Raw genomic sequence first — 22,130 nt, forward strand, 5'->3', positions numbered from 1 at the left:
GCTCCGCGTTCGCGCATATTTTGACTGACAGGCCTTCTCGCAGTGTGATTGGTTGAGGCGTCCATCGTCCGCCACCTCCGTCCCGCCTTCGCGCCGACCCGCGTATGTGAGTGTATATGTGTATGTGTACGCGCCACGCTGACGCCAAACCAAAAAAAATGTCTCCGCCAGCGAATTAAGCCCGCTAATCAAAGCTCGGTCGGTCGGCGTTATGCATGGAGGCTATCGGCGTTTAAGTCTTTAAAAGAGCCCTAAGCTATCGCGTATATGTAGCCGATTGTCCCGTTTCGATGGCGTTCAACGGCCACCAGCCCGGCCAGGATGGAGCCGCCGACGAGGACGAGACGCCCACGAAGCAGCCGCGATCTGCGAGGGAGATGCCCCCTTACCGCGCCGACGACCCGGGCGACGGGACGACCGCGGCCGCCGGAAGCGCGACGCACGACCGACGCAAGTCCAACTCGACGTCGAGGCGTAGGACGGACTCCCTGAAAAAGAGCAGGCCGCGTAGGTTGTACCCATCTGGGGGGCGACGTATATTACCTGGAGTAGAATCCGTTGCACGTTTACAAAAATCAAAAGGCCGTCCCCGCCAAAGACCGTGGATTAAGATGGCATTTTGGAGGGGGTGGGGGGGGGTAAGGATAGCAATGTTTATTATGTAAATAACCTAATATTAACTTGATAAGCCGTCATAACAAACCCCGACGTGATGAAACGAAGCGATATTACGGCACTGGTTTTGCAATGTAATGTGACTGTAAAGGAGCTGTGCGTGCAGTACATAGTCGAGACCTATTTCGCAACAAGATGGCGTTCGTCGTACACGCTGTACTTTTGCTTCCAAGGATGCAGTTGCTTGTCACCTGGCCAGACGTCGAGATATTAGTGCCATTTTCCCTTGCTGCCACACAACACATATTTCTGATGTATCTATTCTTGATTTGACCCAACTGTTTTCGGCTGACATATGAACATGTTAGATGAGCATGACGAACTGTTACTCAAAGGAAGTTGAATCAGTTCGTCTGGATGCAACGTTTATTGACAGATACGTGTCATCAGTCATCTAAGTGACTTCTTCAGTCTAAGCTGACTTGCAGGTGTCCCCACCCTTATAAACAATACAGTGGCATAACGACCGAAACCAAATATCAGTTTCATATGCAAATATGGGCGTGACCATTCACTAGAGTTACAGTGGCCATGTTTACTCTTCACAGAGGATTTGGGAATGTCTGCAAAAGGGCCATCTATGTGAAGAGGGACCGACCGTCCCTGAACCAGGGGGAGGGGGGGAGTAAGAATACATCTCTCGCCATCTTACACCTGTGATTTTAAACATTCCTCAGATCCTCTGTGAATAGTACACATAGCCACTGTAACTCTAGTTAATGGTCACGCCCATATTTGCATATGAAACCGATCATTGGTTTCAGTCGATGTGATGCTTTATTGTTAAACCTGCAGTCAGTTTAGACTGTAGAGGTCACTTAGATGAGTGGTGAAACGTATCTGTCAGTAAACATATCCAGGTGAACTGATTGTTTGATTTTCTTACCTGGATTATTGAGCATGCGTAAAGACAACTAACTGTTACGTCTTACTATCCATCCCGTGTAGCATTCCCCTGGTTTGGGATGGACATCGGAGGCACCCTGGTGAAGCTCGTCTACTTCGAACCAAAGGACATCACGGCGGAGGAGGAGCAGGAGGAGGTGGAGAACCTGAAGAGTATCCGGCGTTACCTGACCTCCAACACGGCGTACGGTAAAACCGGCATCCGAGACGTTCACCTGGAGCTGCCGGAGCTGACGCTGTGCGGCCGGACGGGGAACCTGCATTTCATCCGCTTCCCAACGCATGACCTGCCGGCCTTCCTGCAGATGGGCCGGGACAAACACTTCTCCAGCCTCCATACCACCCTGTGCGCCACCGGAGGGGGAGCGTACAAGTTCGAGTCCGATTTCCGCATGGTGGGTCCGTAGTAGAAGTCAATTTGATCTATTTAGTAATGTTTATTTGTTTGTTCTCTCACAAGTTTAATGTGAACTAGAAAGAGGAGACAAAGTGAGAAAATATAGTTGGAATCTGCTGGGAATTCAGCCCTTTGTTCAAGTCCCACCCTCCTCCCGTGCTTGGTTACTGTTGCTAAGTTAGACAACAGTAGCCTGCAGCCAGTTGCACCAGCAGAGCGTGAGTTCGATCTTTACCTAGTTTGAACATAAATCGGCACTACATTTGAGTTTACGAACAACTCAAAGTTACACTGTTGCACCAAATCAGACAAGTTCAATGTAGACTTAAGTTACATTTTAAAACTTACACCCAACACTAAGTAGGTGCAACGTCTGTTGTAAAAAAAACAAAAAACGTTTATATGGCTCTTCAGTTTGAGCATATGGAAAACCTGTTGTAAAATGAAGAAAATAGAGGGCGTGGTTTGTGTAAGCAACGAGTTCTTCGCGACAGATTAAATCCGCAAGTGCACATGATAAAAAATAAATCCACACAAGAATTAAATATGTGAAGTACTTTGTTGTAACATACCATTAAACTTGCAAAATAGGACCAAAATCACCCAAAACAAATAACAGCTGGTTGGACTCGGCCAATCCCTGATATATTTGTCCAATCGCCCAATCCTGTTGTCTAGCAACCAATTTTAACCGAATTGATGGAGTAACTCACTGAACAACTACCAAAAGAGCCAAGCGGAGTTGTTAACCATAACATTAAAGCTACACAACAACGAAGAAACAATAAGAGGTAAGTTAGCGTTATAACTATGGTATTAACGTTTTTTTTGTTTTTGTTTTTTAATGGTGGACGTCAAAGCTACTTAGTGTTAGGTGTAAGTTTTAATATATAACTTAAGTTTACGTTGATGCCTCCTGGGGGGAGGAGGCATCTGGTTAGGATGCCTCCTGGGCTCCTTCCTTTGGAGGTTTACCGGGCACGGCCAACTGGGAGGAGATCCAAGGGTAGACCCAGAACTCGCTGGAGGGACTACATGTCTAATCTGGCCTGGGAACACCTTGGGATACCCCAGGAGGAGCTGGAGGGCGTTGCTGGGGAGAGGGACGTCTGGAGTGCCCTACTTAGCTTGCTGCCACTGCGACCCGACCCTGGAGAAGCGGCTGATGATGAGATGAGATGAGTTTACGTTGAACGTATGTGATTTGGCCCAATGGTATAACGTTTAGTTGTTCATAAACACGAAAGTAATCCCGTATTCCATTCAAACTAGGTAAAGATTGAATTTACGCTGTGCTGGTGCAACTGGCTGCTGTTGATTTAATTGACTTGGATTTCTCTTAATTCATGCATTCAAAACCTCTTGTCTCTGTAGCAAGAAACATCGCAAGTAAGGCGCAGGGACCCAGTACACATCTGAGCATTATGTGAAATTCAGAAAACTGGTGAAAAATCTTAGATCATTTTTCTGCTGTCTTAACTGTCATGGCTGCCACCTGGCATGCTTGACGGTCTCCCCTCCCGCAGACTTAACTCTCGAATCTATCTTTGACTGCTTATGGAGCCAGGGGTTTTGATTATCTTCTAAATGTTGGCAACAGGGCCTTCAGTATAGTATGGAGCATCATACACATTATAAAATAATCATGGCCACAAACACAGAATCCACGCAAAATGTTAAGACAGACTGAAGAACATTACCAGTGTACATATCAGATGTGTTACCAGTGCAACACAGGATGTTAGCAACACTTGCTTTGTGCACAAGCCCTCTGGTTAGCAGGTCAATAAGGGCTGAACAGTAATTTGGGGGGGGGGGATTACATTGCAATATATATATATTTTTTTTTGTAATTTGTACTGCGATATTAAAAGGAAAGTTATATAATTTTACCAGATAATTTATCACTCTACCAGTGATTCAAGTGATTTTAGAGGTGGAAGCAAGGCAACTGTTCAGTACCCTGGTTGACTCAACATGACACCATTGTCTTAAGTTAATTCTCGCCCATCAGTCCAAGGCTGTCCATGGTCAACGCAATATTCCTTACGCATATTGCTTACCCTTAAAGAAAACATCTCGTCTGAATGAATGAAAGAGGGGTGGTGGTGAAAGGATTCAGTAGGTTACAGGAAGCTTAATCTCACTGTCCTTAACGAGAACAATTGATTGGTCATTCACTGCATGCATGCAAGACCAGTAACCGAGAAGTCATTAAGTTGGATAGACTAAACCGTTTTTCTTCGAGAATGGTAATGAAAAATGCAAACCTTTCTCGTGTTATTTTCTGTCAGAAAGTAAAAATGTTTTTGCGTAACGTGACTGATTACAAGGGCCCAAATTAGCCTTGTATTGCATCCTTTGCAATGTAATAATAATAATTTTATTTATAGAGCACCTTTCTAAAACAATGTTACAAAGTGCTTCACAAAAAAAACCCAGATAAAACCAGACAAGGCAGGAATAAGAGTAAGATCAAATAAGAGTAAAAATAAAAACAGTAAAAATGAAAAAAAATATCAAACGTTTGTAAAAGCTTTCATAAAAAGAAAAGTTTTAAGACGAGATTTAAAAGAAGCTAAAGACTTAATTCGTTTTAGCTCAGCGGGAAGAGCGTTCCATAGGGGGCTCTAACAGCAAAAGCCCAATCACCATTTCTAACCGACCGAGACCTGGGAATAACTAGCAGGGCTCCATCTGCAGACCTTCATGGTCGAGGGGGGACATACCAAGTCAATAAAACACAAATGTATAAAGGAGCAATACCATTTACAGCCTTAAAAGTGAGCAGTAAATTTTTAAGATCAATTCGAAATCTAACAGAGAGCTAGTGTAGGGAGTGATATGACTGTGCCTCCTTGTCCCTGTAATGAGCCGAGCAGTGGCATTTTGTACCAACTGCAGATGGTGGCGTGAGATCTTGCTGATACCAGAATAAAGTGCATTACAGTAGTCAAGCCGAGAAAAGATAAAAGCATGTACAACTTTTTGCAAATCGGCAATTGATATAAATGACCTAATTTTGGAGATTAGCTTGAGTTGGAAAAACATGACTGAACAACATCTTTAATTTTATTGTCAAAACTGAGGTTTGCGTGGGCGCTCTGGTGGCCGAGCAGAATAAACCGCCGTTCTTGCAACCTGCTTGTCATGTGGCTGGGAGGTTCGTATCCCAGACTCGTCTTAACCGGTCACGGCCAGAGCGTCCACGGGGTAAGGCATTCATTAGGCCACCCTTACCCGAGGGATAGTGGGTGTAGATCGGTGTAGTGTTGGGGGACTCGTCATTCTCCAGCGATCCCTCTGGCCCACCCGGGCACCTGCAGCCAAGCAACTGAAAGCATTCTCCGTACGCGGCCTGAAGGAGATGCAATCCATGCGAGACTTCAGCGTGTAAAATAGCGAGAGCAGCCGACACGAGTTTGAAGGAAGCTGGTGTTACGACTATCTCCTTCCTGTGGAAACGTGAGCCAGGGGAGTTATTCGACAAGAGTTCCGGCCATATGACATTGGGTTAATCGGGTGGGATAAGGGGAAAAACTAGAAATAAATAAATAAATAAAAAACTGAGGTTTGCATCAAATATTACCCCAAGCTTCCTAACAGCCTGTTTAAGACTACCTATAACTATAGTGCATGTGTAAATTGCAGTGTCGGTGGTGAAATTATATATCCCTCAGCCTTAGTCCTAATGTTACAGCTCGGACAACCACCAGCTCACCACAAGTACCCATCCCACAAATGGGGTTATGCACCAGTACCCTAAAATAGAAGAAGAGAAGGTCTTTGTTAATCCCTGTTAGAAAATTCATTCTCTGCATTTGACCCATCCTATTACTGTGAGGATAGTCTACTAGGGCATCCGACCTAGACTATTTCTCTAATATTAAGAATCTTCCTGCAACATACCTGAAGTCAAAGAAAGGTAGCTTTCTTTGCTTTCATTTTTGACTTAATCCCTTTCTTTAGTACTTATCCCTGACAGACTTGCAAGCAGTGGTTAGGTTACAATTTGAAGAGGAAATATATGATAGGTGGTTGTTAGGTTGTGTTTTTTGCATGTGATTTTCTCTTAAATGATGATGCTATATGCAGCAATTTGTTAACAAGAAGGGTTGCCGGCTCCTAACTGAAGTTTTATGTAACACTCAGTGTTACTGAAACAGGATGCAGGAACTGAATTATTGGAAGTTTTTATTTAAGGGGAAATGCAACACATTTTCAATTCTTATAAACGTTTCTCCTTCCTTTCCCCCCTTCTCTGATTTCCTGCTTCTCTGTGTGTTCTCCTGACTGCATGTCCTGAATGATGTCACCCTATATCTCCATCTAAAACAAAACAAAAAAAACAATAGATGGCTGATCTGCAGCTTCAGAAGCTGGACGAGCTGGACTGTCTGATTCGGGGAGTGCTGTACATTGACTCGGTGGTTTCCAGCCCTGCAGAGTGCTACTACTTCGAGAACCCCACGGACCCGGTGCACTGCATCCAGAGACAGTACACACTGGAGAACCCTTACCCTCTGCTGCTGGTCAACATAGGGTCTGGGGTCAGCATCCTGGCCGTCTACTCGAAGAACAACTACAAACGAGTCACTGGGACCAGGTATTGGGTAGAGGAAGTGACCTTAAGTCATCCACCTGACACTGTCATTCATTAGCTAAATGTTTTTAGAAGCTGATAACACTTGAATGTTTAATTGGTAACACTTTATATAAGTGCACATAATAAGTCAGGTCAGTTTTATTTATTATAGCCCAATGTCATAAGTTACAGATTTGCCTCAAGAGGCTTTACAGCAACACAACTTCCTGTCCTTAGACCCTTGCATCGGATAAGGGACAGGTCAATAGGTAATAAGGCCCTTATAAGTCCTCATAAAATGTTTATTAGCGTATATGATTATATTATATTAGTTATGTTATATTATAGTTATATAATATATTTATTGTATTAATTATTATTTATGTAAGTATATATTATATATTTATGTCATTGTAAAGCACTTTGAGTGGCTGTTGCAGCTAGAAAAGCGCTATATGAAATGCAACTTTATTGATTGATTGATTGATTGATTGATATTATATATTATTTTTATATTATTATGTTATTTTATATTTTATATATTTATATGATATATGCCTGCAGCCCAATGACTGCTGGGATAGGCTCCAGCCCCGCGACCCTGAGCAGGTTAAGCGGTTTGGATAATGGATGCTGGATGGAGATATATATATATATATATATATATATATAAATATTATTTAGGTTATATTAGTTATGTGTTAAGACTATACAAGTGTTAATTATAGCATCATAAACACGTTTTCAACCACTACGTGACGCTTGGCTCACAGCAAGAAGGTCCTGGGTTAGAGCCCCGGGGTAGTCCAACCTTGGGGGTCATCCCAGGTTGGACACTGTGTGGAGTTTGCATGTTCTCCCCATGTTTGTGTGGGTTTCCTCCGGGTGCTCAAGTTTCCTCCCACAGTCCAAAGACATGTAGGTCAGGTGAATCGGCCGTACTGAATTGTCCATAGGTGTGAATGTGTGTGTGTGTTGACCCTGTGATGGTCTGGGAGCCTGTCCAGAGTGTCTGCCCACCTGCCGCCCAATGACTGCTGGGATAGGCTCCAGCATCCTCTTGACCCTGAGTAAGGATAAGTGGTTTGGATAATGAATGAACACTGCTGGTCTAGCAGTGTGAAGAAAAACCAGTTTCTCCATTTCGCAAACCTAGAAGCATGTTAACATTTTACAAAAGGTCAGTTACCTGTGTGGTGCTGATGACAGCCACAGAGAACAAAGCTCATTGGCTGTTTGTTGTGTGAATTTTAAATTATGGTGCTAAACATCACACAACACAAGTTAGGATTTGAGACTTGATTAAAGCCGTTTGGTTTTGACCAGAGGGCCTACAGGAGAGAAGCCAACAACCTGGCTGACACAGTGGTGCCAACCTCACTCTCAACATCGATAAGTGCAATGCAACAAGTCTTTTGCATGTAAGGGCAGAAACACAAGCAATCTTTCAGAACATTTAGTGAAAGTGCATCAAATAGAGGTGGAGAAATGCACAGTTTTCGACTGCTGAGCTTGTAGTACATCTCTCAGGTATGTTATGCATGCTAGAAGCCTAGAACCCATACATAGTTAACTAAATAATGCAAACATGGGTTAATGATTAAAAGTAACGCCCTGGGGGGCATCCGGGTGGTGTGGTGGTCTATTCCGTTGTGTACCATCACGGGGATTGCCGGTTCGAATCCCCGTGTTACCTCCAGCTTGGTCGGGCGTCCCTACAGACACAATTGGCCGTGTCTGCAAGTGGGAAGCCGGATGTGGGTATGTGTCCTGGTCGCTGCACTAGCGCCTCCTCTGGTTGGTCGGGGTGCCTGTTCGGGTGGGAGGGGGAACTGGGGGGAGTAGTGTGATCCTCCCACATGCTTAAAATAAATGACAAAAAGAACCAAAAAGAGTACTATTTAAGTACCGGGTCGATAAGCAGTATCGGTATGAGTAGTTGTACCGTTAAAATCTTAACGATACCCATCCCTACTTCAGCCTCCTGGGTGGAAAAAGGAGGGGTGAGTGAAGGAGGGAGAGGGGGGATAAGTGCTGGGGTGTGTACATCCTCAAACCGTGCAAAAAAGTCATTGAGCCTGTCGGGGGAGACTAGGGTCCTCATCTGGTGGTGAGGTTGACCCCTTTTTGTGGTTTGTCATTTCTTTCAGGCTTTTCCAGACTCCTCTGGGGTTATTGGTAGTGAATTGTTGTTCCAGTCTTTTGTGTAGCCGGACTTGGCTTTCCTGATTGCAGAGAGCAGTTCATATTTGGCAGACTTATATTTCCCCCTGTCTCCACTTTTAAAGGCAATATTCTTTTCCCCCGTAGTGCAGCTAGTTCTTTTGAGTACCAGGGTTTGCTATTGTACGACACCACGGTTTTGGTCGGGATACACTGATCCACACAAAACCGGATGTATGACATCACTGTGTCTGGATCTGGATACTCGTCGAGGCAGTTACACATGTCTCTGAAGATGTCCCAAACAGTGCATTCAGAGTCACCTCTCAGAGTTTCAATGGCAGTCTGTAGACCATATTTTATGGTGTTTGACTTTGGCATAACAGTTTTGAGTTTTTGTTTGTACACTGGGACAAGGAACAGAATTGCATGGTGGGACTTTCCCAGCAGAGCTCTCGGGAGGACATGGTAAGCTGACATGATTGTTGTATATCAGTGGTCCAATATTTTATCTTCTCTTGTGGGATATGTCAACTGTTGCATGTAGTCAGGGAGTTTGTCAGACAAACTGCAATGGTTGATGTCACCCAGTACTATTATTGTGGATTCTGGGTTTGTTCTTTCAACTGAGGGTATGTGGTGTGATTGTTCACTGGTTGAAGTGTTCGCATTAACTTGCAGTGGGACGTAAACACCAGTTAGCACAATGGATTCAAAATCCCTCGGGAGGTAGGAGGGTCTGCATGTAATAGGAACTGAAGGTCTGGGGAGCAGAACTGTTGTAGTATGGCGGAGTTGGTACACCAGCGCTCATTAATCATAAAACATACTGACCTGTCAGCTCAGTAGATGGTAATACCTGAGGGTGTTACAACCGTATCGGGTGTGTTGATCCAGCCAGGTCACGGGAAGGCAGACGGCAGAGCATTCCTTGTAATTTGGATCAAAAGTAGGAGTTTATCCATTTTATTCCTGAGCGACCTAAGGTTGGAGAGTAACAAAGTCAGCAAAGTTGGTCAGTAGGGCTGCTTTCTGAACCTGTTGATCGTGCTGGTATGTTGTCATCCGATATTTTTTTTTTTTGATTTTGATATACTCTATTGATCCCTGTAGGGAAATTATGCTCTGCATTTAACCTGTCCTAGCTGTGTAGCTAGGAGCAGTGGGTAGCTGCCATGCAGCACCCAGGGACCAACTCCAGTTTGTCTTGCCATGCCTTGGTCAAGGGCACAGACAGGAGTACTAACCCTAACATGCATTTCTTTTCTTTTTATGGTGGGGGAAACCGGAGCACCCGGAGAAAACCCACCACATACATGGGGAGAACATGCAAACTCCATACAGAGGACGACCTGGGATGACTCCCAAGGTTGAACAACCCCGGGGTTCGAACCTAGGACCATATTGCTGTGAGGCGACAGCGCTAACCACAGTGCCACCATGCCGCCACTGTGGCATATTCCTACCTATCAGTAGTATATGCCAGTATAGGCCCATTTACCCAAGCACAGTGTTAGTCTGTAATTCATCAGGGATGGAAAGATGTGGGATAAATAATCTGTACAATTTCTCCCAGATGTTTAATAGATCCAGTCAGTTGTATGGGTGTATACATGTTGATTTCCGTACGAATGACACCAGTAAAAGTGAGACACAGCAACCGAGCTTGTATTTGGATGAGCCCCACGGCCGCCATCTTGCTTGCTTTATTGTATATATTCATTGCTTTGTACATGTTATATTCATTAGTATATTAAGGCCGGGCCTACGCACACAGCACCTTACATGTATATATACTGCACACTAGGGCTGTCGATGAATATTCCAAATTTGAATATATAACCCGAATTTTTAAAACAAAGCACATTAGAGTGTGAAAATTTGTGAAAAAATGCAGCACTACTGCAACTGTCTGCAAATTCTCACTAGGGCCTTGGCCACTGTGCTGAACTGCCACTGCACTGCACTGTGTTTGTGTTTGTTTTGACCTGTCCATCTGTGTTTCTGAGTTTGTGTTTGTATTTGAGTGCCTCCTTCTGCTCTCAGCCTAGGTGGTGGGACCTTCCTGGGCCTTTGTTGCCTCCTGACTGGATGCTCCACTTTCGAAGAGGCGCTGGAGATGGCCTCGCAAGGGGAGAGCACCCGTGTGGACAAACTGGTGCGGGACATCTATGGAGGCGACTATGAAAGGTTCGGGTTGCCAGGCTGGGCGGTAGCCTCAAGGTAGGATTTTTTTTGTCAGTTTTTGTTCAGCTGTTGGTCACAAGACTGTTTTCTTGTCAGCCCCTACACAAAGCAAGTCCCATTTTGTTTTATTTAGCTTTGATCCCAGACCAGAGTTAAGTTTACTCAACTTTTTGCATCAGGCTGAAAATGCTTTTTGAAACCAGGAATATCCTCTTTACACAATATGAACAGGAAAAATTCAAGCGACAGTAGTTGATTGATACCAAACTCCACCTGCCACTCCTTTCATTTTATCAACCAAATGTGACTTAAAGAGCAGAACGTGTTCTAGGGTCCCCATCTAAAGAGAAGTACCTGGTAGAATAGAAAAATGTTACCACAATCTAAATTTGCCGTCATTAAAGTGGCTGCTGGTATTAATTTCCCTACCCTACCCTGAGTGATGGAACATAATTTTACATTGTAGTCCGCTCGAAATGTTGACGCCATCTTTACCTCTACCTAGTTTCGGCAACATGATGTCCAAAGAGAAAAGGGAGGCTGTCTCCAAAGAGGACCTAGCCAGAGCAACGCTTGTCACCATCACCAACAACATCGGCTCCATCACCAGGATGTGTGCTCTCAATGAGGTTAGTCTGAGTGAGGAAGACTCTCCCACCAGTTAGCACTTGTGGAAGTTTGTTGAAGACTAGTTGCAGAGAGCAGTTCTGCTTCAGAAAGTTGTGTTCAGGGAAGGGGAAAAGGCAAATAAGTGTTGACCAGTGAAGTTTTGAGCAGGATTCAAACTTAGGATTTTTTTTAAGTATGTGCATCACCAGCCAGTATGTGCATCACCAGCCAGTCAGACTAGCTTGGTCTAGTCAGAAAGGTATGAACTGAGGAAGCCTCTTGGATGAGAGGCGAAACATCTTCACGGATATATACCAAGTCCAGTTGCACTTGATTCAACTCCTTTGGATATTTAAGTATGTGGTACACAGTTCAACCCAAGAGAGAGGCAGGCCACCATATTAACATGCAGCTCGTGTCCTGAAACCCAAGAGCTAGCCTGATTACATTTACATCTGACATTAAGATACATCGTTGGTATAAACGCTGAAATCTGATGTCTCTTTCCCTTGTAAATTAAGATTGCTGCACACATCATTGTCTTTTGTAATATTATTGTCAACAACTGCCTGACAGCAGAAACATTAAAACCACCTGCCTAATATTGTGTAGGTCCCCCTCATGCCACCAAAACATCTCTGACCCATAGAGGTATGGGCTCCACAAGACCTCTGAAGGTGTTCTGTGGTATCTGGCACCAAGACGTTAGCAGCAGATCCTTTATGTCCCGTAAGTTGGGAAGTGGGGCCTCCATGGATCGGACTTGTTTTTCCAGCACATCCCATGGATGCTCGACTGGATTGAGATCTGGGGAATTGGGAGGCCAAGGCAACACCTTGAACTCTTTGTCATGTTCCTCAAACCATTCCTGAACAAATTTTGCAGTGTGGCAGGGCGCATTATCCTGCTGAAAGAGGCCACTGCCATCATGGAATACTGTTCTATGACGGGGTGTACTTGAGCCGCAGTAATGTTTAGGTAGGTGGTATGTGTCAAAGTAACATCCACATGAATGCCAGGACCCAAGGTTTCCCAGCAAAACGTTGCCAAGAGCATCCCTTTGCCTCCATCACCTTGCCTTCTTCTCATAGTGCATCCCAGTGCCATCACTTCCCCAGATAAACGACGCACACGCACCCGGCCATCTACATGATGTAAAAGAAAACATGATGCATCAGACCAGGCCACCTTCTTCCATTGCTCCTTGGTCCAGTTCTGATACTCACGTGCCCATTATAGGTGCTTTCGACAGTGGACAGAGGTCACCACAGGCACTCTTGACTGGTCTGTAGTTATGCAGCCCCGTACGCAGCAAGCTGCAATGTGCTGTGTTCTGACACTTGTCTATCATAGCCAGCGTTAACTTTTTCAGCAATTTGAGCTACAGTAGCATTTCTGCAGGATTAGACTGGTCAGGCTGGCTTTCGCTCCCCACGCTGATCAATGAGCCTTGGGTGCTCATAACCGTGTCACGGGTTCATGGGTTGTCCTTCCTCGGGCCTGCATACCGGGAACATCCCACAAGACCTGCCGATTTGGAGATGCTCTGACCCAGTCGTCTAGCTATCACAATTTGGCCTTTGTTAAAGTTGCTTACATCCTTGCGCTTACCCATTTTCCTGCTTCCAACACATCAGCTTCAAGAACTGACTGTTGACTTACTGCCTAATATATCCCACCCCCTGACAGCTGCCATTGTGATGAGATAATCAATGTTATTCACTTGTCAGTGGTTTTAATGTTTTGGCTGATGGGTGAATTGTGCTGGATGTAAACAGATTCTGTTAAACTGTAAGGATGATTTCCTGGTCCCATCCACCACCAGGAGGCTCTCCGGATTCAAGCAGTTCAGTTGCCAGTCAAGCGTTTTCAAAGATGCTGTGCTTCAAGTCCAACAATCACTTCTGCTCCAGGGAACCTGCTGTCTGTGTCCTCTCTGCATTCAGCCTCTTTACGGTGCTGCCTTGTGGACTCTTGATCAAGCAGCATTGTACAGGGCTATGAAGGCGGAGAGGAGGTGTGCTGCATTGCTCTATGTATCTCTCTTTAACTGTTATGCCTATGGTTAAAACTAAAAACAGTGGCTAAAGTGCCGGAAAATTTGAAATGAAAATGGATCACTTGACTGAAATTACCTGTCTGTCTGCAGATAGAGGTTAAAATGGCTTTAAGGAGTTTTTCAAAGCATCTCATCAGTACAATGTCATGGCTTTTACATTTTCACAATCTCAAGGTGACATAAACACCCTAATTATTTGTATGTTTCTTTGTTTTTGAAAAGAACATTGAGAGAGTGGTGTTTGTTGGCAACTTCCTAAGGGTGAACACCCTCTCTATGAAGCTCTTGGCCTACGCCATGGATTACTGGTCCAAGGGCCAGCTCAAAGCACTCTTCCTCCGACACGAGGTAAGTACCTCTGTCCCTGTAGATTATGGGGGTGATGATGAAGCGTGGAGTGATTTACTTTGTATTAAATTTCGTGTCTAAATTTAAATTTACAATCCACAAGATCACAACTTGTATTTAACTTACTGTCATCTATGGTGATAAGTAAGGATGGGTACCAAAACCCGGTATTATGGCGGCACGGTGGCCCAGTGCTTAGCGCTGTTGCCTCACAGCAAGAAGGTCCTGGGTTCGAACCCAAGGCCGTCCCAGGTCCTTTCTGTGCGGAGTTTGCATGTTCTCCCTGTGTCTGCGTGGGTTTCCTCTGGGTGCCTCGGTTTCCTCCCACCATCAAAAAAGGCATGCATGTTAGGGTTAATAACTCCTGCCTGTGCCCCTGAGCGAGGCAATGGAAAGAAGAACTGGAGTTGCTGCTTCTATACAATAGGATGGGTTAAATGCAGAGAACAAATTCGCTGTAAGAATACAATTCATTGTAAGAATACAATGACAAAATAAATTGGCTTTCGTCTTCTTCTTAACGCTATCTTGCACCTTTTATCTCACCAACTCCGTTGCTAATTTGCAATAAATTTAAAACATTTTTCTATGATGCATTTTTGCTATTCCCAATCCAGAGGAGATCTCGCTCTCTCGGAGCCTGTCGTATGTGGGAGCCGAGAAACGGGGCCAGCTCCCTGCCTCGCTCTCTCTCTCAGACGCGTGCGCGCGTGCACACAAACACACACAAACACACGCACACACACACAGAGAGCCTGCTCTTAGTGATAATGGTGGTGAGAACTAAGCAGTCAAAAGACTCGGTGCTGACAATACTCATTGCCACAAGTGCAACAAGTCTTTTGCATGTAAGGGCGAAAACACAAGCAGTCTTTCGAAACGTCTAGTGAAAGTGGACGTTTCGAAACATGCACTTTCACTAGATGTGAAATATAGGCAGAGAAATGAAGTTATCAACTGCTTAGCTTGTAGTACATCTCTCATTGCCCCATCCACCACAGTTATGTATGCTAGAAGCCTAGAACCAGAGTTGTAAAACCCAGGTCCAGAAAGTAAATGTCCAAACCATGTATTTACTCCAACCATGTTACTAAACCAGCTGATTTCATTAGCTAGTTTTCCCTACCTAGTTGAGGAATGGTGTTGACTAGAATCTGCTGGTGTAGTGCATGAGTGGAGCAAATACATGGTTTGGACTCTTACTTTCTGAACCTGGTTTTAACACCTCTGCATAGAACCCACACCAAGTTAACTAAATTGTGCAAATGAGGCGTCCGGGTAGTGTGGCGGTCTATTCCGTTGCCTGCCAACACGGGGATTGCCGGTTCAAATCCCCATGTTACCTCCAGCTTGGTCGGGCATCCCTACAGACACAATTGGCCGTGTCTGTGGGTGGGAAGCCGGATGTGAGTATGTGTCCTGGTCGCTGCACTAGCACCTCCTCTGGTCGGTCAGGGCACCTGTTTGGGGGGGGGTCTGGGGGAAACAGTGTGATTCTCTCACGTGCTACGTCCCCCTGGTGAAACTCCTCACTGTCAGGTGGAAAGAAGCGGCTGGCGACTCCACGTGTATCGGAGGAGGCATGGGGTAGTCTGCAGCCCTCCCCGGATCGGCAGAGGGGGTGGAGTAGCGACCGGGACGGCTCGGGAAGAGTGGGATGATTGGCCAAGAACAATTGGGGAGAAAAACGGGGGGAAATCCAAAAAAAATAAAATAAAATTATGCAAACATATAGGTTAGTGATTAAAAGTAAGGCTCTGTCCAGACATGAGAAAATAAAGCAGCCTTGATTCTGTTCTTAAATTGTTTTGTTTATTCTCTTAAAAAAACAAAACAAAACTAAAATAACCAATAAGAGTACCATTAAAATACCGCATCGATAAGCAGTATCAGTAAGAGTAGTACCTAGTGATAAGTGGTAATTGTAGTGGTGTTTCAGTAATCCAATTCACAAATATCTGTTCATCATGGAACATACGCTAGCGCTGTTATGTTAGTGTGTTCCCTACTGCCAAACAGAAAAAAGCATTGCTGAAACCAGGGTTTCAGCTATTGATGTTTTAGCATCTGTTGGACAAGCTACGTGGAAAGTGCAGTGAGCTAAGCTACCAGTTACTCTGCATTAAGTGAAGCTTCGCTACACTGAAGCTACCACCCAGAGAAATGTAGCAAGCTAAGCTACAGCAACATGGCAAAAGTAGTTTACTACATCGAAGCTTTTTTTTTTTTTTTTTTTACATTGAACCAACTTTATGCAAGTCAGTGATCAATAAAACTGTCAGTCAAACAGAGAGGCAGGCAGAACTGTTTCAGTTCAGTTGTGCTGTCTGCTCTCACTGCTCCAAAACCCATTTGGAAACAAACGACAACAACAAAAGTGCTCCACATAATAACAAAAAATAGGTGTCAAGTGTGTGTGTGTGCCGTGTGTGTGCATTTGTGTGTTTGTGTGTGTGTGTGTCTGTATTCCCCTGCAGCAGACAAGTCGCAGGCATCAGCCCACGGGTACGTGATGTCACCTTTATACGGAAGTGCTTCTGTTAGCTACACATACAGGTCCGTGTATGGCGGCGGCGGCGTCACTGATCCTTAGCAGCAGTTTTACTTCGGACGGCAGCAGAAAGCTCCGCTGCGCTTGAGCTTCAGAAATGCTTGGGAAAATGTAGCTTTGTGTGGACGCTACCGCACTACTCGATCAATAAAAGAGCTTCGCTACTGAAAAGCTATTTGATCCAGAAAACGGCGATGCTACCACCATGCTACTGAGAAATGTAGTTAAACTAGTGACGCCATTACTTGTAGCGACGCTGCTGCACAACACTGTCTGTTGGTAGAGCTTTTTACTAATTTGCTCCACCATATCTACTTGCTCACCACAACAACTTTGCTTCTTCTTCAGACTTTTAGCTACCTGGTAATAAGTCCATTAAAATCAAGGTATTCATGATTTGGATGTTCATGGATTAGCTATTATCTGGAATGCCACCATTTTAAAAAGGACAGTAGTTTACATGTTGGCTAGGGCCCATTCCACGCCTGTGGCTGGTTAAACCCTTTCATCTACCAGCCACCGCAGCAGGCACCTGTAACTGGCTGGTCAAAAGACATCATAATGGCTGGTGAATTATGGGATTTACTCTCTTCCATGATCTGTTGACAAGAGTAGTGTCCTAATCCTGATGGGTCACAAATTAGGAAGAAATACTCCTCTGGTCGATCAGGGTGCCTGTTTGGGGGGGGGGGCAGTACAGGGGAATAGCGCGATCCTCCCACATGCTACATCCCCCTGGTGAAACTCTTCACTGTCAGGTGAAAAGAAGTGGCTGGCAACTTCACATGTATCAGAGGAGGCATATGGTAGTCTGCAGCCCTCCCCGGATCGGCAGAGGGGGTGGAGCAGCGACCGGGACAGCTCGTAAGAGTGGGGTGATTGGCCGGATACACTTGGGGAGAAAAAGAAAGGGGGGGGGGTCCAAAAAAAATAGTTTTAATTGTGGCTGTAGGGCATCTAAAGATGTGAGCCAGAAGCAGAGAGCAAGTGAGGGGTTCGGAGCAAGAGGGGCTGACTTTGGTTTAATTGCTTGCAAACAGGCTGACACAGCCTGGTCAGCCAGTCGAATCTTTTGTAAGTGGAAGCTGCACAAGCAGCCAGTTAAAACTTGCTCAAGATTCAACTGTCAGGCTGGTATTGATAGTGTGGCGCACTAGTGATTGGTATTGGTATAAAAATTCAGACTCAATACCTATCAAAAAATCAACATTTATGACAACCCGTGGTTGACTAAACCACTTTTTTTTCTGTCTTTTTTCTAGGGTTACTTCGGAGCTGTTGGAGCCCTGCTTGAGCTTCTGAATCCATCCTAAGTACATCCAAAGACAAGGACTTTGTGCCTGCGGCAGACAAGCAGCACTTAAGACTATTTAAAATCGATATCAGGGCGGGATTTTTGATACTAGAAAGCAGCCAAATCCTTGCCAGTTTTGGCTGTAGCTGGTAAGTTTTTCTACTTTACCAGCAAGGTTAAGGAGGTCTGGCGTTGTCAATAAATTACCATAAACTGAGTTGGTCCATAAAATAGTGAGAGAGCCTGGTGGGTTTTTACACCTGCTCTTGTGCTGAGTGAATGGAGGTTGGATCCCTGCCCTCAGCGAGGCTGTCCAAAGGTCACTGTGGTTGGTCCAAGGTGTTATGAGACATGACTGAGAATGAGTTGGGCAGACTTCCAGTCATGGCAGGATCCTGTCTGATAACCTTCCCAGGGGAATTCGCCATGGTTGCCTGAAATGCAATGGTTTAAGCAGCACTTGTTATCTTATAAGCTTGTGTCATCATCTGCACTCACCTCACAGCAAGTATTGGGACCTGAGCCAAATGATGTTTGCAAATACTTTTTCAGTGTTTCGTTTTGGCTTACTTATGAGGCCAGATTGACAGTACTTATTGAATAGGATGTCAACTGCCAGAAATGAAAGCTAAACACAGTCTGTTCTCTATACTTAAGGTATACAATGTGATCAATATTTCAGAAGACCTGATCAGAAATGTGTTAAAATGAACAGAGAATTATTGTGAAGCCACTTTTCAGTGATCTTTTAGCTGTAGTCTTAACACACTGTCACCATAATAAAGACTTCAAAGAATTGACAATATTTGTCAGACACTGATTTGTAACATAACAGAAACTGTAGAATGGGAGTCACAAAAACTGTTGGTCGGCTTTAATTATTTAACATGCGGCAGCTTTTACCAAATGTCCGTTTCTTTCAGTCTTCACTGTAATTGAAAAGAATATACAGCATTATTACCAAATGGTTTTATATGTGGGGATTGTTTTCGCTTCTATCCAAAGATTGTTTTTGTTGTTGAGGCACCATTCATAACCATTTTTTATGAGTAAAATATATAATTATTCAGTGACCACCCCCCAAGCCAGTGTATTCATAATAATGGATTTGACCTACACAAATTTTAGCTTTCCACATAATAATGGAAAATGTTATCGGTGCATAAAGAGCAGTGTATAACCCCCCCCCCCCTTAAGCTTTTCACTAGGAAGTGGTACATGTAATGGAAGAAGCGTGCTTATTTGAATTTAAGTGTGATATGTAACCACCTCAGACTCCACTTGTCGTTGACTGTCATCTTTTGAAGATTAAGCAAGCACACGTTTCGCTGCAAAGCCTTGGGCCTGTGTGCTCAGCAGCCTGTGCATAGAGAGGTGGGGACACCCTACTAATGCTTGTAGGGACCACGTGGGAGGAACAGTCGCATACCATCAGGTGGCTCTGCACAACCTTTAGAGTCGACATGAATTCAAATGAAGTGCCTCCCTCGGATGCTGGTTTGGAAGGCAATCGTGGTCGTCTTTTAAATAAAGGCATCTGGATTTCTGAAGCCTAGGTCTCTTGCGCATTTTTTTTTTAATTTTTTTTACTTTGCATGATAAAAATTGTTTGTCAATATGAAACAAATCAACATAAATCGTGCTCGCGCCGGCCACGGGGCGTTTTGGAGATCCGGATGAAACAAAAATGCGCCGCGGACGCTGGAGAGGAGGCCGCGCGTAATAACGCGCGGATGAAGGCCAAACCTTCCCCCGCTACGGGAGGAGGGTAAAACCTGTTGCAGAGGCGTCGTGAAAGAGGCAGTGTCTGCAGGGTAAAAAATCCAACCCCCCCCTGGAAAGTCCTGCACGAGTCCGCGAGTCGCCACCTCCTCCTCCACCTCTCCTCCTCCGCCGCCGCCTCCTCTTCCTCTTCCTCTTCTCGCTTAGACCGAGGGCTTGTACAGCTGGCGGTTTGCGCAGAGAGCGCCTGGCGGACGTAATTGGCTCTTAAGGTGGACCGCTGGCCCCGCGGGTTGGACGCGTCTCGTTGGCGCGACTTGGACGTCTTTGCTTCTGCGTTATCTTCGTTTATCTTCGGATAGACGGCGAAGACGGGACCCCGCCGGATCCGGTGCAGCCGTTATAAGCTCGCCAAACTGCCGTTAGAAGGTAGGAAAACGACCTGCCGTCTGCCAGATGGCGACGATGGTTGCTTATTGGGGTGCTGTGTGTGTGTGTGTGTGTGTGTGTGTGTGTGTGCTGCCCGGGACACGTCCGACCGAGGTGGACGCGACTTAAAACTTTTTTCTCTCTTTTTTTTTTTAACGGACTTAAAATTCAAGCTCGAGCTTTATTTGGAACAAAATGGCACACGGCATATCGGACATTATTTTCGATCTTCAGCCGCCTCGCTGAAAAGGTCTTCCTCGTTGGCAACCGCTCGCTATTGTGCCGTTGTTGGTCTGTAGAAACCGTCTGCGATGCTAATACCAGTATATATACAACCAGTATATATACACAACCAGTATATACACAACCAGTATATACAACCAGTATATATACACAACCAGTATATACAACCAGTATATATACACAACCAGTATATATACAACCAGTATATATACAACCAGTATATACACAACCAGTATATATACAACCAGTATATATACACAACCAGTATATACAACCAGTATATATACACAACCAGTATACACAACCAGTATATATACAACCAGTATATATACAACCAGTATACTCGACCAGTATATACACAACCAGTATATATACAACCAGTATATACAACCAGTATATACACAACCAGTATATGTACAACCAGTATATATACAACCAGTATATACACCCAGTATATACACAACCAGTATATATACAACCAGTATATGTACAATCAGTATATACAACCAGTATGTATACAACCAGTGTGTATACAGCCAGTATATACAACCAGTACATATACAACCAGTATATACAACCAGTATATATACAACCAGTATACTCGACCAGTATATACAACCAGTATATATACAACAAGTATATATACAACCAGTATATGCAACCAGTATATACAACCAGTATATATACAACCAGTATATACAACCAGTATATATACAACCAGTATATACAACCAGTATATATACAACCAGTATATATGCAACCAGTATATACAACCAGTATGCTTTATTCACATAGCTGGACCTTCCGATGTAGTATGGTGTATTCAGACTACCGGAGACAAACAGAATGCTTGGAATGTAAGCCAGCATCTCTCGTTTGCCAAATAACGGAGTTGACAAAAGTTAAGAAAGCTTTTCCACGTTCAGAAATGAGCTGTTTTCTGTTGTGCTGTGTGATTCCTTAACGCTGACATTCCGATATGAGACCTGGATCCGTGTGTCTGCCTCCCATCCATCCATTCATCCATCCATCCATCCATTCATTTATCCATCCATCCATCCATCCATCCAGCCATTCATCCATTCATCCATCCATCCATCCATCGATTCAGCACTAAGAATGAACAAATGAGACATTTTGACTTCCACTGATTCGTCTGGTAATACTTTCCTCTCCATAATATTGACTTTTAATTGTGTCGCCATGTTATCTGATGCGTTGTATACGGCTGCTTCAAGTCTTCCACCAAGAAACAAAGGAATTCAAACAAAATGTTCAGCTTTTTTGCTGGAGAAGATTTCATTATTTAAAGCACTGATGTTACCTTTTCATTTCCCTCCCCCCCCCATTCCGTCGTGTTTCATTCAGCAGATCACTAACCACAAAGGTTACTCCGTCACCCACCTCCTTACACTGTGGCAGATGTACTGTGGTCCACGTTAATTTAAATTGTGGAGAGTTCCTTTGAGGACAGCTACAACATGCTGCTAATGCTTTGGTGCTAGATACCACAGGACACCCTCAGGGGTCTTGTACAGTCCATGCCTCAGCAGGTCGGCACTGTTTTGGCGGCACACGGAGGACTAACAGCATAGAATAGAATAGAATAGACTTTTATTTGTCATTTGTATATACAATGAAATTCACTCTCTGCATTTAACCCATCCTAGCTGTGGAGCTAGGAGCGGTTGGCAGCTGCTATGCAGCGCCCGGGGACCAACTCCAGTTCTTCTTTCCGTTGCCTTGCTCAGGGGCACAGACAAGAGTATTAACCCTAACATGCATGCCTTTTGGTGGTGGGAGGAAACCAGAGCACCTGGAGGAAACCCACACAGACACGGGGAGGACATGCAAACTCCACACAGAAAGGACCTGGGACAGCCTGGGGTTCGAACCCAGGACCTTGCTGTGAGGCAAGACGGTCTTAGAAGAAGAAGTTATCAGGCAGGTGGTCATAATGTT

At 44.6% G+C, this 22,130-nt stretch overlaps 2 protein-coding genes across 5 annotated transcripts in view; both read left to right on the top strand.

Annotated features, from left to right (window-relative positions):
- The first annotated feature begins 90 nt into the window (after positions 1-90).
- Positions 91-19,159, top strand: pank2 (pantothenate kinase 2). 2 transcript variants are annotated; one of them, XM_056295559.1, is made up of 7 exons: positions 91-507; positions 1,624-1,976; positions 6,334-6,584; positions 10,773-10,949; positions 11,419-11,542; positions 13,804-13,929; positions 17,743-19,157. In XM_056295559.1, exons 1-7 carry the CDS (start codon positions 291-293, stop codon positions 17,791-17,793), a joined length of 1,299 nt encoding a protein of 432 aa, XP_056151534.1. In that variant the 5' UTR covers positions 91-290; the 3' UTR covers positions 17,794-19,157. The 2 variants fall into 2 exon arrangements, with proteins under 2 accessions (XP_056151534.1, XP_056151535.1); XM_056295560.1 differs by having other exon boundaries at positions 396-511; positions 17,743-19,159.
- Positions 19,160-19,710: 551 nt separating this feature from the next.
- The window catches only part of loxl3b (lysyl oxidase-like 3b), a 43,903-nt gene continuing 41,483 nt past the window's right edge, over positions 19,711-22,130 (top strand). For all 3 annotated transcript variants that reach the window (XM_056295231.1, XM_056295229.1, XM_056295230.1), the window contains exon 1: positions 19,711-19,925. The gene's annotated coding sequence lies outside the window, so the exon portion shown is untranslated. The remainder of the gene's footprint in view (positions 19,926-22,130) is intronic.

Source organism: Lampris incognitus, chromosome 16 (assembly GCF_029633865.1).
Source record: "Lampris incognitus isolate fLamInc1 chromosome 16, fLamInc1.hap2, whole genome shotgun sequence".
NCBI classification, from domain to species: domain Eukaryota; kingdom Metazoa; phylum Chordata; class Actinopteri; order Lampriformes; family Lampridae; genus Lampris; species Lampris incognitus.

Excerpts from the sequence above, each read along its gene's own strand:
- pank2 (XM_056295559.1), top strand. The coding sequence starts at position 291 with ATGGCGTTCAACGGCCACCAGCCCGGCCAGGATGGAGCCGCCGACGAG. Across the intron at positions 1,977-6,333 it reads TCGAGTCCGATTTCCGCATG|ATGGCTGATCTGCAGCTTCA; the intron begins GTGGGTCCGTAG and ends AAAAAACAATAG. Across the intron at positions 10,950-11,418 it reads GGCTGGGCGGTAGCCTCAAG|TTTCGGCAACATGATGTCCA; the intron begins GTAGGATTTTTT and ends ACCTCTACCTAG.